The 16437-nt window shown below is 38.0% G+C and overlaps 2 protein-coding genes across 13 annotated transcripts in view; one reads left to right on the plus strand and one right to left on the minus strand.

The window, feature by feature from the left end:
* The window catches only part of PPIG (peptidylprolyl isomerase G), a 41121-nt gene extending 32874 nt beyond the window's left edge, over positions 1 to 8247 (minus strand). For 2 of the 11 annotated variants that reach the window (XM_043894200.1, XM_043894206.1), the window contains exon 1: positions 8109 to 8247. The gene's annotated coding sequence lies outside the window, so the exon portion shown is untranslated. Of the gene's footprint in view, positions 1 to 7697; positions 7981 to 8108 lie in introns of those variants that run through there. The other 9 variants (XM_043894201.1, XM_043894207.1, XM_043894203.1 and 6 more) reach the window with 6 other exon arrangements.
* A 3832-nt stretch (positions 8248 to 12079) lies between these two features.
* Positions 12080 to 16437, plus strand: part of FASTKD1 (FAST kinase domains 1) — a 33177-nt gene continuing 28819 nt past the window's right edge. The window contains exons 1-3 of one of the 2 annotated variants that reach the window (XM_043894157.1): positions 12080 to 12381; positions 13940 to 14460; positions 15982 to 16050. In XM_043894157.1, coding sequence (XP_043750092.1) covers positions 14126 to 14460; positions 15982 to 16050 — 404 coding nt within the window. In that variant the 5' untranslated portion in view covers positions 12080 to 12381; positions 13940 to 14125. The other variant, XM_043894158.1, reaches the window with a different exon arrangement.

Raw genomic sequence — 16437 nt, forward strand, 5'->3', positions numbered from 1 at the left:
ATCATAAAACAAAACAAAACAAAAAAACCCAAATCTGAACTTATAAAGTCCCAAGAAAATAGTGTGCATGTGTGCATGCTAAGTCTCTTCAGCTGGTCTGACTCTCTGTGACCCTATGGACGGTAGCCCACCAGGCTCCTCTGTCCAGGGGGTTCTCCAGGCAAGAATACTGGAGTGGGCTGCCATTCCCTCCTCCAGGGGATCTTCCCGACCCAGGGATCAAACCCGTGTCTCTTATATCTCCTGCACTGCACAACTAGTGCCGCCTGGGAAGCCCCGAGAACACAGCGCACAGCGTGTGCTCTGTACTGGAAAGCTGCTAAACAGACGACCGTGTCACAGGGAAAAACAATTTATATGTGAGGTGAACGGTAACTAGACTTACTACAGTGATCATTTTGCAATATATACACACAGTCACATACACATGGGCTTCCCTCATAGCTCAGTAGGTAAAGATCTGCCTGCAATGCAAGAGACCAGGGTTTGATCTCTGGGTCAGGAAGATCCCCTGAAGAAGGGAATGGCTACCCACTCCAGTATTCTTGCCTGGAGAATCCCACTGACAGAGGAGCCTAGCAGGCTACAGTTCATGGCGTCACAAGAGTTGGACATGACTAAGAGACTAAACCATCACCAACATCAATCACATACACAGTGAATTATATACACATAATCATATATATACACAGTGATCATGTTGTACATCTGAAACAAATTTAAAGTTATATGTCAATTACATCTAAATCAAAAGGATTTACAACAAAATATTAACACTGATAATACCTGGGTCATGAATTTAAGGGTAATTTTTATGTATTTGTTTTCCAAATTTTCTTCAACAGGTATAATTTTATAATCATGAAAATATCTTTAAAGAAATACTAACAAAATAAGATAATTTTCTTATTGAAATAGCAAAGATCTTTTAAAAGAATAATTCCCAATACAGTAAGCAAATCCTCTGGAAATGTATGTAAAAACTGTTTATACCTCAAACTGGTTTATACCTTAAAAACCCAATTGCTAGAAATCTACTGTAAGGAACTATCTTAAAAAGCCTTCATATATAAAGTTGGCCATGTTAGTGCTACTTTTATACTATCCGAAGTAGTGTTTTCAGTATTATGAAAAATGATTAGATTATGATCTCTAGTTGGACAAAATATCACAGTTGTTGCAGCAATGCTTACAGTGATCAATAATTTGGAAAATGCTCATAATTTGTTAAAAATACTTGATATAAAACAATAATGCAATATTATTATAATCACATAAACTACTCCTTCAAATTCAAAGATTTACAAAAAAAGGAAAAAGACTGAAAGGAAATAATCACTACAGTACTTGATTTTAAGACTGGAGACTGGGGGATATATGTATGTATACGTATAGCTGATACACTATACGTGAATAACAGAAACCAATACAACACTGTAAGCCAACTATGTTCCAATTACAAAAAAAAAAACACTGAAGGATGTTTTTGCCTCACTGTACTTCTTTCTACTTCTTTAACAAACATAACTGCTATTATAAATAAAAAAAATTCATAACAATAAAAAAATGTACATACAATCTAAGATTATAATGTACATGTCTCTGTGTGGTTATAATATGCATTTAGGTAACACCACACAGGGATACTTTTCTTAGAAACAGATTTAAATGATATCTTGAAATAACAAATCAAATATGCTTTAAATTTAAGAAACATGAAAGATAGCAAATTATTATTAAAAGCACTATATAAATATCTTAAGTATGTAAATGTTCTAACATTAATAGCTAATGAAGAACAATGAAAGATGGCTCAAAGCTATGTCTCTAACATTACTGGTATCAAATTTTATCTAATCAGAAATAGGATGTAGTATTCCCTCTAGTATTCCCTCTTTAACTATTATTTCCTGTTATTACAATATCTAAAAAATGCAATACAAACACCTAGTCAATATTTTTTTTTTTTAAGAAGAGGTGGCGCTAGTGGTAAAGAACTTGCCTGCCAATGCAGGATATGTAAGAGATTCGGGTTCGATCCCTGAGCTGGGAGGAACCATGGAGGAGGGCATGGCCATCCACTCCAGTATTCTTGCCTGGAGAACCCCCTGGACAGCGGAGCCTGGTGGGCTACAGTCCATAGGGTTGCACAGAGTCTGACATAGCTGAAGCAACTCAGCATGTACACAAAGAGAAAACAATACTGCCAGATACCAAAAACACAATTCGGGACAAAAATCAAGTCTACACAATTTTCAAGTCTATGCAATTTTCAATAAAATAAGTCATGAATTTTCTAAGAATAGTTCACAAAGAAAGCTTTCAGAGCAATAATCTTCAGGTGAACTGTTCACTGCATAGCTGTTTAATCTAAATGAGTTGCAGCTATTCCTGTAAAATGCAGCTATAATTTTTTCTTTAAAAAAAATCATATCAAGCAACATGCCCCATTCCTGTACAGCAACCAGCATAGTATACCCCATCAGATGAGGTACATATGTTCCAGTCTGACCTAGTTTCCACTACTGTATGTTAGCTGTTACCATTTATCATTTACTGGAGCTCTTGCATTCACCTCACCTGCCTGACTCCCTCAGAAATCTGAGTATTTGATACTTCCACCTACTTTATTTATAAAGAAAATACTTTTAAAGATAATCAGTAAAGCTAACAAGCTCATGAAAAAAGCTGAGCACACAAAAATGCATAAAATTAAGCCATAACTTTTAAAATTTTAATGTATATTCTTTGAGTTTCTTCTAAGCAGATAGAATTACAAACATTTTTATTTATCAACAGTATCATAATCACTTTAATATGTCAACAATATATAATGCAAAAAAGTTTCAAAATATTAAATGGTAGGATGTATGATATGCCATGTGCTCTTGCGCTCAGTTGCGTCCAACTCTTTGTGACCCCGTGGACTGCAGCCTGCCAGGCTCCTCTGTCCATGGAATTTTGCAGGCAAGAGTACTGGAGTGGGTTACCATTTTCTACCCTAAGGGATCTTCATGACTCAGGGATTGAATCTGTGTCTCGTATGTGTCCTGCATTGGCAGGCGGATTCTTTACCACTGCTCCACCTGAAACTTTTGCAACAAATATATTTCATAAAAATATCAGAGATGAAACAAATTCATAAGTAAGAAGTTTAATCCTATAGCTCCAGACATGAAATAATTTCCATATTCACCTAAAGTAACATGAAGGTTGGAGGTGGGGGGCAGAAGGACATAGGCAACTAATTATTAAAACATATAGTAAAAAAAACATAGTATTTGCAATCGTGCTTTGTTGCTGAGTGGTGTCCAACTCTTTGCGACCCCATGGACTGTAGACTACCAGGCTCCTCTGTCCATGGGGATTCTTCAGGCAAGAATACTGGAGTGGGTTGCCACACCTTCCTCTAGGGGATCTTCCCAACCCAGGGATTGAACCCAGGTGTCCCGAATTGCAGGAAGATTCTTTACCAGCTGAGCTGCCAGGGAAGCCCCAAAGTGAAAGTGAAATTTGTAATCAGGCAATAAATAACACAGTGACTTTATTACATTCTTCATTACATGGAATTGCATTCTTAATTCCAAGAATTACTTGGAAGTTTCACACAGTATGAGGGAGTCTGCAGAGTACTAGGTCTTGAAAAAGGAGATAGTAAATAGTCTTAACTATTGCAATGACAAGCAGGTCTTTGCCCTTTCTGATTCCCTCGGTTAATTCCTAATTGTCCTTAAAGATTGAACACAGCCAAAGTACACTCTAGGAATTTCACCCTGACCCTCTGAAGTTAAAAAGATTGTTGAATTTTATTTTCATTATCATAAATTTGTCTGGAGAAGGAAATGGCAACCCCCTCCAGTATTCTTGCCTGGAGAATCCCAATGACAGAGGCGCTGGTGGGTTACATTCCATAGGGTCGCAAAAGAATCAGACAAAACTTAACAACCAAACAATAGCAAACTCCTTGAACTCAGAACCTTTCTATCTTCAACACCAAGCACAATGCCTGGTCCGCACTACACTGCCCAACAGAATGCTAGCGAAGGCTTGAGCAGAAGACCTTGCTCAGGGCCTTTTCTCCACATGCACTGCTTCCCACGTGCAGTAGTGCTGATATGTATCTGTAGTGAGCAAATCCGCTCAGCCTATCCCACAACTGAAAGGAGCTTATTCTTTAGACATGCCTACTGAGACTGCATTCTCTTAACAAAGTATCTATTTTCTTTTCTTTAAACAGAATCCACTATAAGAGAGAGCATTTTCAGTTCAAGACCAAGAAATAAAGATGGGAAGTTCTCATCTGTTTAAGTTTAATAAAACAGGTAGCAATATTCATAGAAGACTTGCACCTCTAAGTGCAATCATATTAAATTAAACTAATTAAAAGCATAGCAGATATTGAAGACTTTCAAAGATAGCAATCTAACATCACATTTTACATTACTGTCTACCTTAATGTAGTTCATAGAAATCAAATGAAAAATTAAAACGGATTGGTTAAAAGATATCTAAATATATTTACAAATGCCAGGTTGTTAGTGAACTAAGCACAAACAAACTGACATTCTGGGGTGTCAGAAAAGGCAACTATGATCTTCCATATAGTTCCTTTTCCCTTCATGTCTCTGACAGTCACAAACCTCTGCACTGATTAAAAACATGATTAACAGTGTATAGGCAGTTAGTAGGGCTTCCCTGATGGCTCAGATGGTAAACAAACTGCCTGCAATGCAGGAGACCTGGGTTTGCCCTGAGTCAGGAAGATCCCCTGGAGAAGAGAATGGCTATCCACTCCAGTATTCTCGCCTGGAGAATTCCAAGGACAGAGGAGACTGGTGGGCTGCACTCCCTGGGTCATGAACACTCAGGCACGACTGAGCAACTAACTCACTTCACTTTCAGGCACTTACTAAATTCCTAAATCCTTCAGAAAACTTAAAAAGAGAAAAGCTGGTATGATGCCAAGTTTGGTGTTAAATAACTTGCTGCATGTACAATCTGAGAGACATAAAAATCTAGTACAACTATGCTAGTGCCAAACTAAAAAGCATATACCAACTGGGAAATCTCTGCTAATATTCTTAATATTGTACCTGCAATTATCTAAGCTCTTATAACAATAAACTTATCCCACTGTCTCAAGAGATAGAACCAAACCATCCTAGCAGTGTGTTATTTAATCCAGTAACTCCTAAATAAAATATTACAGACTTTTGAAGTTTGAAGGAAATAGGTAATCTGGTCCAATCTTCTAACTGTATAGACTTGGGCACAAGAAGACTAGAGAGTTGAAGTGACTGGCTCAAAGTCACAAGTGGAGGGAAAAAAAAGTAAGAGTTTTCTGGTTAAGATTATATCTTCACTGTGGAAAGTAGCTTATAACCTGTGCCTGATTCATATGGATATAAGACAAAACCCATCACAATATTGTAATTATCCTCCAATTAAAATAAAGTAGCTTAAAAAAAAATAAAAAAAAAAAAATAAAATAAAGTAGCTTATTCATAAACATTCCAGATAATGGTTACATAATTTTACTTTTTACCAAGTGACCACGATGCAAAGATTTAATTATGAATAAACCTTAAGCTAAAATTTATGTGCAATTAACAGTAGCTTATTAACATATACAATCAGGTTTCATGCAATTTAAAAATCAGTACATTAAGGAACCATTCATGATTTAAAAATAACCATTTTAATATCAAAAATTGATACCCATAAGTATGACATAATTAAATTCCAAGAACAAGTTGGTAATCATTTTAAGCCACTACTCAAACTAAAACGAAGTGTAAAACATTTCCTGTCTGGTACTAAAAGTACAAAGTCCCAGTTACAGCATACAGAGAATTTATAACACTGCCTGTAGTATATTTCAAGATGCAAGATTTGCCTTAAAGAAATAAAAATATACGGAGTTCTTATGGAGACCATATATTCATTAAACCAGGTCAAAACCACTGACACTTAAATGAAAACTAAAAACTGGTACTAATATTAAAGACAAAAAAGAAGAAAAAAAACTGTGTAGCAGAGAGATTTGCAATAAACTCTTCAAATAACTTGAATTAATTATCTATGGATTCCAACTACATATAACAAGTAAGACACCTTAGTACATGAGGATACAGAGAATAAATAATACATTCTAATCCTGTTGAAATATCCTATAAATAAAACAATAAGGGAAAACATCAACATGTATTTCTTAAAAGAGCAACACTTGAAGAACTGTAGATGGTGCCCTGACAAGTAGTAGAACTAGTTCATCCTACTATGAACTATTACCAATTTCCCGATGTATGGGAGAATGGATGCTGCCTGACAGGAAATCTAACTTAAAATAGGCAAAATATCAAAAGAATAAAGTCTTTACCTAAAGAACACAGATACTGCAAGACCACAGTATCAAGCACCAAAAATGAAAGGCCTTTAGTAAGTCACAATAAATGTAATGTATGCTTTTCCCTCATAGGGGAACCACTGAGCTCTTACTCAAAGCTAATTTTACACAGAATTTTAACAAAGCTGAATATTTACTTTTGAAGCCCACAGCTTGATAATAGCCTGAAATTAGAATATAATTTTATAGATGAAAAAAAATAGTGAGGTTCAGAAAGATGGCTGGATCAGAAAAGAACTCAAAATTTCTAACCTTGTAAGTTTGCTTACTTGTACACTCCTGACAACAGGGGAAGGCAACCCTGACAAAAGTTCGCAAAAGCAAAAACCTTAAAAAGTAAACAAAATTTTTAAAAAGGCACAGAATCCTACTACAAGACGCCATTAGGATCTCAGGACACCAATACTCTTGAACCATAAAGAAAACGTTAAGGTAAAGGGAGCTCTGTTTAAAACAGATGTATGTAATTCCTTATAGAGAAGATCCCATCTTAAATGATTAAACTAAAAAAAAAAAAAAAAAAGAGGGGGGATAAAACGGGTAAATTTTCACATAAATAAAAAACATGAATTAGAGAAACAGCCATTCTTTTTCTGGATTTTATACCGCGACTTCAAAACTGGTTTTACACACCCCCTCTCCATCATCGGTACAAGCCGGCCATTCTTTGCCAAACGGTAATCCACAGACTCACTTTTTCTATCTGGTTTTGGCTACTGAAAATTAAGCGTACCCCCTAATTTCCACATTTAATTGTTCCTTGGACGCATTTCTGACCACTACTGCAAACACTTGGTCCTGCATAAAGTACCATTGTGGTTAGAAATGAAAATCAATGCACAAAATGGTGCTTTTACAACATTTTCAAAACGACTAAGAGTTTCCCATTCCTGCAGACCTCGATTCAGCACCTTAAAAGACTAAAGACGAGCCAAATTCGCACACTTCCCCCAAAGCATTTGGAATTCCGAAGCCATCACCTTCCTCCAAGAGTAATTCCTCCTAAAAGGCCTGCGCTGCTCACAGTTCTTCGGAAACGTGGGAGAACTTGGGAGTCAGTTCTGGGATAGAAGGGAAGAGCCTGGATTGGAGTTTGGGGAGAACTAAGTGGCCTGTGCCACTACACTACGCAAGATAGTCGCTACGAGAGGAAAAGGTCGGAGCAGGGGGAAAGCCTCTCTTCGTTCTAATCTTAACCTGAGATCCAGGCTCCCCGTCTGCCACTCTCCACCCCTAATCTGACAGGATGGCAGGTAACGCGTCCCGTGTCCCCACCTATCCTCCCACCTACCCCGCATTCGTGCTCGGTCTTACGATTTTGAAGCATCAAAATCACCCCAGCTCCCTAGAGTTCAGGCCACCGTCGCTGCCGCCATATTACAGCTTGTGCGGCAAAATGCGTCAGGGAGGGAGGTGTGCGCCCGAGAAGGGAGGGCGGGGGCTGGCAGGGGGAGGGCCATCTTCCAGGTCCGGAAGGCACGGCTGGAAGCCCTCTCCAGCAGCACCTGCTGCAAAGCTAGCGCCACGATCCTCGGGGACCCCTCTGGGGTCGGGCAGCCCCAATATCTTGAGAGGAAGACGGTTAAATCGGTCTGGGCCTATCGCGCCGGCTCCGCCCCTCTTCTAGGGCCCTTCCCGCTCTCGCACCCCGACACTGCTGCAAAGGACGGTACCGAAACAACACAGGCCCTGCGCCACCTACTTGCACCAGTCCAGTCTCCTCTTCCCGGGGTCCGGTCCTTTAAAGCGCTTCAAATCTACCGCCGCCAGAAAAGGCGCTAAAGACCACTAACCGCCTCCCTCCCCCCACAACCCAGTCCCGGCGTGGAGGGGAAACGTCGCGCCGGAAATACGTCACTTCTCGGTGGCCCGCGTCTTCTGGTGATCCCTTGCTTGCGTTACCTCACCCTCCCTGGAGTTCTAGGATTTTGGAGCGAATTAAATGCCTGGCCCATAGGTAGCTTAATGTTTTTTGTGTAAGTTGATTGACAGCGTCTGTAACCGTTAGAATGCCAAGTCGTTCGTGAAATGAAGGCTTCACTTAATAAACATTGATTGAGCCTCTGCCAGGGTATTGGGAAGGAGACCCTACTTTCAAAGAGCTTCCCAGAACAGCTTCTAGTTAATGCTGTGACACACATTAAAAAAAAAAAAAAAAAGAAAGAAATGAACAAAGTGCTATTTGAGGAAAGGAGGAAATTATAGAGGACATTAACGCCCTTTGTTGTCTTTTAAAAATTTTCTCATAGCAACCCCATGATATGTTGTTATCCTTGTTTCACAGATAAAGAAATTGAGGCTCAAGGAAGATAAGTGCCTTCCCAAATACATTGTTCCCAAATACCAAAGTAAGGCTTTGACTCCAAATCCAGTGCTTTCTGGGGAGAATACTATTTAGGACATATGTTGCTATTTAATTGTTTCAAGAGGTTAAGAGTTCCTAGATTGTTAGAATTATAATAATTCCCCCTGATATTCAGGGGAGTTGAGGGCAGTCATTGTGAAGATACGCCATGTGTTTTAAAGAAAACAGCTCCCTTGTGATGGTTAGTGTTATGTGTCAACTTGGCTAGGATATGGTGCCCAGTTATTTGGTCAAAGAATAGTCTAGATGTGGTTCCCAAGGTATATTTTAGATGTGATAAACATTTACAATTCCAAGACAAAGTAAAGCAGGGTGGAACTCATCCAATCAGCTTAAGGCCTTGAGAGCAGAGGCTGAGATTTCCTAAGGAAGAAAGCGTTGTGCCTCAAGATGGCATTATAGTAACTTTGCGTGGGTTTCCAACATGCTTGGCCTGCTGTGTTTATTTCAAACTCATGACTGCAATATCAACTCTTATGTGCACTTATAGCCTTCTCACATACCCTACAGATTTCAGACTTTCCAACCCCCACAATTGTAAGCCAATTCCTTACAATAAATCTGTTTTTCTGTAAAAACAAACAAAAAGAAAGAGGACTTAGATTTTATTATTGTATGAAAAGAAAGTTACAATCATTAAAAATTTTCACTCCTTTATCTTTGGTAAATTAGTAATTATCAACAACAGCTGAGCATGTGGTAGGTACTTTTAAGGGTCTTCACCCGTTTCATTAGCTGTAAAACTGAGAGGACAGTCTTGGCCACTTTAAGCCATTGCTTTCATTGCAGGAAAGTAGTATCATACTCATCTTCAAACGATTTAGAGGTTATGTGAGTTCACACTTTGCAGTGAGGAGGGCAATTCTTTAAAATTCTAATTTATAGTGGGCAGTATATTGAGATAGATTTTTTAAAGCATTGGTTTGACTTTTGTTAATTCAGATTCCTTAGAATATACTTTTATTTAGCTGTGATATACAAATTCATTTCTTAGATTTCTACTTGTAGAGGTAATGTGTAACATTGCTATGACATTGGTGTAGTTTCCCTCTTTCTCATCCATTCAGTTAGAGACAATCTTTGAGGATATAGTACAGATTATACCATAGTTAACATTTTGAGGTGTGCAAAGGTAGTATTACTAATTTGTTCCAGGATATACTTTTTTCTTAGAGAGATAGACTTTTATATGAAGTGACTGAAGAATTATTTAATAGTAAAGTATTAATAATTACTTAGATATAGTATACATTATAAATGGTCACATTTTAGAGGATTCCTGAAAGAAGTCTTGAAGCATCTTTACAAATGTCAATTCAAAGACTGGTGGCTGGTGGTGAACTATGACAAAGTTTTCACTATTCTTTTCTTAAGAAGAGTTGTTTTGGGGGGAAATTCCCTGCTGATCCAGTGGTTAGGACTCTAGCGCTGTCACTACTGGGACCCTGGGTTCAATCCCTGGTCAGGGAACTAAAATCCCAAAAGCCACATCTTTTCTTAGACTGTGGTAGTTGCTTTCTTTATCCGGATGTCCTTACTTAAACGAATGAAAAACTGGTGTGCTTTGCTGGGTCCCAAACATTTTGAAAGTTCAATGGTCTTTGAAATCCAAAACTTTCCCAAATAAATTTGACATGGTTTATTGTTCCAAGAAGGAAGCTCTTGCAAGTAAAAGGAAGTGTTACCTCCAACAATATGCTGGCTTAAGGAACAAAGGACTTATTTCTGTCTTAAATAACAGGTCTGGTGAGTGGGCCAGATCAAAGGGCAACTCCACTCCACATAGTCAGGACATTATGTTCCTTACATGTAATTCCAACCTACTCCAGGGCCTCGACATTGCATGATTAGGTTAGAATGTATTGCCTTGAGTTTCAGTCATCAGGAAAACATTACAAAAACTAAGATCCTGGCATCCAGTACCATCACTTCATGACAAGTAGAGAAGTGGAAACAGTGACAGATTTTATTTTCTTGGGCTCCAAAATCATTGCAGATGAAAATCATTGCAGACGGTGACTGCAGCCACAAAATTAAAAGATGCTTGCTCCTTGGAAGAAAAGCTATGACAAACCTAGACAGTGTATTAAAAAGCAGAGACATCACTTTGTCAACAAAGGTTCATATAATCAAAGCTATGGTTTTTCCAGTAGTCATGTATGGATGTGAGAATTGGGCCATAAAGAATACTGTCACTATCATTTAGGCCTATTGTTGCCGGGAGCTGGTCTGGCACTCATAGCTTAGCCTTGGTATTTCTGCTGAACATAACAATTGCACAGAATACCAACATGAAACAAGGCCACTTTCTGACTGATGCGTCAAGACCAAAACAAGACCATACCATAATCATACCTGAACTTAGACAAAACACAGTAGTGTCCAAACCACAAAAAATGACCAAACATCTACCTGTTGTGGCTAGTAGGAGTGACAGCTGCTTCTTTACCAATCCCAGCTTTAACTTAGCTTCATTCTTTCTGCCTTCTAGATAAAATTTATTAAGATGCCCAGTAAATTCCTCATAGTAGCCAATCTAGAGCAAAATCCCTGTTAAACTTTTTCAAGATAATACAAGGCCAAAAATTGATTGTGGTGATGTTCCACAACTCTAAATTACAAAAAGTCACTGAATTTTACACTGTGAATGGGTGAATTGTATGGTGTGTAAATAATTTCTCAATAAAGCTGTTAAAAACATTTGTGGTCTAGAACTGGTACCTGTCTGCCATGACACAGTGCAGAAATGGAAAGAAGTTTTGACGCTTTCGTAGCCATTCCATAGCTATTCCATACATGTTGAATATAATAAGAAATAAAAATCTGCACATGTCTTTTCCACATTTAAGTTTTCATATTTCACTTTTCTAAATATTCATTTATATTGTATGTTATAAAAATATCAGTGTTTCATGGACTGGCAGAAAACCTCTTAAAGTTGAGAAACAAGTACCCTAAAGGCTTCCCTGGTGGATCAGTGGTAAAGAATCCACCTGCCAATGCAGGACACGCAGGTTCCGTCTCTCGGTTAGAAAGAGCCCCTGAAGAAATGGCATCCCAGTCCAGTATTTTTGCCTGGGAAATCCATCCCATGGACATAGGAGCCTGGTGGACTATAGTCCATGCAGTCACAAAAGAGTCCCACACGACTTAGCGACTAAACAAGGACCTATAATTACAATGGTTTACGACGTGCTACCCAAGTCTCTCTCAATGAGGAACTACAATACCCAGAATTCCCTCAAAATGCGTATGCCACGTCTATTCCACGACCCTCGACGCGAGGTCCCCTGGGGCATGTAGTGCATGCTTTTGGCCGTACACGTTGGGCTCCCTCGGCCTTTTTTCCGGTTTTGGAAAGGGCACCACCAGAAGAAAGGTCTGGGATAGAAGGGAGGCGTGAGTGACATAACCAAGCCTGTTGCGTCCCATGCTAGGGGACCAGGAATAGCAATGAGTTCTGAGCCTTCCCCGCGATCCTCCAGAAAAGTTCCCTGGCGTTGAGGAAACAATTTGCCCGCAAATCAGGATCGGGTGACGGCGATAGGTTTTCTTCTTGTACCCAGCACGTTTCGGTTCCGGGGTAGAGAGTTTGGAGGCTTCCTTCCAGGTATTGTATTTCCCGGAGCGCGGAGGACTAGGGCAGGGCTGAGCTCTCTCGCAGCGGGACCGGGAGACCACATTCGTTCAGCGCCACTGTGTGCCAAGCGCCGAGGATGCCTGCCGTTTTCAAAGGGTGCTGCTGCACTATGTACCCTGCACTATACCTGTTCACGGCGGGTACCTGCCTCTGTAGTCCCGAGATCCCTCCTTTGGTAGCGTGAGTTTCCCAAGGTCGGTTAGCTGGGTTGGTTAGACTTGACACTGGTATTCTAAGCCGTGAGCTACTTCGTCTTTCAGCTGTAGACAGGCAGGAGATTCTTGAAGATACCTTTGCTTTGTGCGGGGATTTTTGTGTCTCTGTGTGTCGCAAGTCAGGCTGGGTCAGGATTCAGTGCAGATTGCCACAGAGTAGCCAATATTGTCTCATCGTTTATTCTTCCGTGCAGACAGCTTGGCATAGCGATAGAGAGGATTCTGAGGCATACTTTTAAAATTGGTTTGTTCATGTAATGAGGCTGTTCAGGTTGAAAGAGTGAAAGAACTATGTGGTTGTCCCAGCTTCATTAGTACTAGAGTAGGTTTTTAATCTTTATGAAAGTAGCTTTTATCTGTAAAATTCAAACGATAGCATCTCTCTGGCGGGTTGAGAGAATTTATTGGGATAATACTTAAAAGTCCGTTGTAAACTGTTGTAGAAGTGTTAGATGATATGGTTTTAGTCCCGCTTTTTAACCATTGCTTCTCAACTAGAAATTTAGACATACTTTAAAAACAAACTATTCTTTTTCACAATAATCTTTGGTTTTCATGTTGCTTCACCACACCCTGATACGTTACTTGATTTCTTCATATTTCCTGATTGGGCTCTAATCATCTCGTTTATTGCTTAAAACCTACCTAAGGCCAATATAGTGATTAAATTGTTTGGGTGCTTTTAGAGTACAGGGAGAGAGAAGCAAGAAATTATCTTGGAATTAAATATACCAGAGACTATCCTTCTGAAAAAAAATTTGAAAAATTGTGGCTATGAATTCATGGCTACTCTTTGTAAAAACTATAAAGGCATCTGGTTTTATAGTCAAATTTGAAAACTTTATGTGTCAGATTTAACATTTATTTATTTATTTTTGGCTGTGTTGGGTCTTCCTTGCTGCTCATGGGCTTTCTCTAGTTGCAGCAAGCAGGGGCTTCTCATTGCAGTGGCTTCTCTTGTTGAGGAGCACAGGCTCTAGGTTTTAGTAGCTGTGGTGCAAGGGCTTAGTTGCTCCATAGCACATAGAATCTTACCTGACCAGGGATCAAACCCGCGTCCCCTGTATTGGCAGGCAGACTCTTAAGCACTGGACCACCAGGGAAGTCCAGACTTAACATTTTTTTAGATGAAATGCAGAAAGAAACTCCTTTTCCTGGACATTTCGCTTTGGATCAAATCCTGCTCTCTGGTTCAGGCTAAGAACAAAGTCTGTAGTTATTTCAGGAAAAAAATTGTTCCTGTAATGAGAATTTTGGAATTAATTTGGTATTAATAACATAAGTATGACCATGTTAAACCAATTTCTTTACAGAAGCTGCATATTGAAATGGGATTTGGAGTCATCATAATGGAAGCAAAATACATGAAGGAAAAACAGTTATTTTTATACCAGCATATTGCACCTGACTACTAGTTACAAATGGTTTTCTTTACCTAAGAAAATTTGTGATGCAAATGAGAAGATAGTTTTTTTTCCCCTAGATTCATTGTTTACAATATGCTTTGCCTAAGAGCTATTCGTCCATTCTCCTGGAGAGTATTTCACTTTCGACCCTTTAGTTTTGAACCATTTATTAGTCAGATGAATAATTGTACAGATGAAGAGCAAATATTCGGTCTTATTGAAAAAAACAAATCCCTACTTTCAGAAAAACAAGTGGGATGTGCACTTAGTATGCTTTGGCAGTTTCAAAAGCAGAAGACCAGCTCTGTAAAAAATGTGGACTGTATCAGAAACCATCCCCAATTTCTTACTCTTCGTAATTTAGCTACAACTAAAATGGGATTCATGAGCGACAGTACCTTGGTGAATGTGTTATACATCATACAACAGTAAGTAATGTGCTTTTAGGTTTTATAAAAATGATTATAGTTTATTTTTATATTTTAACTTTATAAAAATCTCTTTGAAATGAAACGCAATGTGGTTTTTTCCCTTAAAATAGTTTTCCTGATTATCTAATATTTTAAAGATACTTGGTGGATATTCTTTCATTACAGTAATCATTCCACTGTGTATATGTGTATCAAAACTTAATACTGAAGGTGGCTTTTTGTATGCCCTCTATCCCAAGACTATGGCCAGAGGGATATTAAGGTCACCAAGAATAATTTGGAGGTTGCCAAAGACTTGTTTTTGAAGTGTTTTCAAGTCTGACCGAGAACTCTGACATTTAGAAATGAATAAGATATGAATGTTTAAAATCATGTTTTCTTTAAAAAAAAATATGTTGTACAACCTAAATATATACAATATTTGTTAATCATACATCAATAAAGCTGGAAAAAATTTAAAAAGAAAAAAAATTTTACATTATTTGGAGAGGAATTCAGCAACTGTACAAAGAAAAAAGAGCAAAAAAGTTAAAATTAATCTGTTTATTATCTCATTGGTGGAAATTATTGAAGTTAAATACTGCCTAAATAACTATAGATATCAGCACGGCACAGAGCAGAGATACGGTTGTTTTTATTAGGGCTCAGTGTATACAGAAAGGGGCTTAAGGCTTTTCTTATTTTGGGGGGGTAGGGTTAGACTAAAAAAGAATGATATACGTCTTATATCAGTGATAATACTGTTTATAGTGATATACCTATAAACAAAATAATTTTGTTTCTAAGATTTATCCTAAGAAAGTAATCTAAGATACATGTTAAGATTCCTGTACATGGTTATTCATTCCAGCATTATTTATAATATTGAAAAACTAAGATCCTAGTAAGTAGGTAAATGTTTAAAATGATATTTTATTCACATAATTAATAGTATGCAACCATTAAAAATTATGTTTTGAAGTATATGTAAAGATAACGGGCAAATGTCCACAATATAGTGTTAACTTACTAAAAGAGGCAAGATACAAACATGTGAAAGAAATACATATATTTCATTAAGTGTGCAGAAAAAGAACTGAAAAGAAATGCTACAAATTAATGATGGTGAGTGTTTATGAGTAGCAGAGTTATAAATTATTTTTATTACCCAATTGAAGTTTTTCTTTATTTTACAAGCTTTCTCTTTTAAAAATCTTTTTGTAATCAGAGCAAAGTAGTACATGTTAGGTGTACTTTTAAGATAAAATATATCATTGAACATTTTCATTGTTCAGTGGACGGCATTGAAATGTTACAGATAAAAGGATGAGAAGGGCATGGGATAAAGTATAGGTGTTTATTAGGTAGTACTGAGAAATCAGAATAATGAAATGGGATCAGACCAGAAATAAGGGCTGACTGTGTAAGAGTGTAGTAACTTGAGGTTCACTTTTGCATTATAATTCTTACTGCGTATGTGCTTTTAATAATTTTAAAATGTTTCTATGTGGAAATTTATTTTCTCTTGATTTTATTGAGGTTTGGTATTGAGGCCCATGACTCATTAGTTGAAGCACTCGTTACAGAAGCATGGAGAAGACTGGAAAGGCAAGTACTCTGGGTTCTTCAGCTAAGATCAGGGTTATTCTTTTCAGGATTAGCACAGTGAAATCTTATAGGGGAAGAATAGGGAGCTGCTGCCTAACTATCAAGCTTTATTGAAATGTATTTAGGAATTTCCCTGGTGATCCTGTGGTTAAGATTGCACTTCCATTGCAGGGAGCACGGATTTGATCCATTTTGGGGAACTAAGATCCTGCATGATGCGTGATGTGGCCAAAAAATTTTTAAAAAGAAAAAAATGTATTTAAATTCAGTTTAGTTTTAGGGTTTTTTGTTTGTGTTAAGGTGTGTTTTTCTAGCACAGTGAAATCTTGTAGGAAAAGAATGGGGAATGTGTTTTTTTCCTCAAGAGAAAGAAAAATATTTCAAATA

This window comes from Cervus elaphus, chromosome 33 (assembly GCF_910594005.1).
Source record: "Cervus elaphus chromosome 33, mCerEla1.1, whole genome shotgun sequence".
Lineage (NCBI taxonomy): Eukaryota > Metazoa > Chordata > Mammalia > Artiodactyla > Cervidae > Cervus > Cervus elaphus.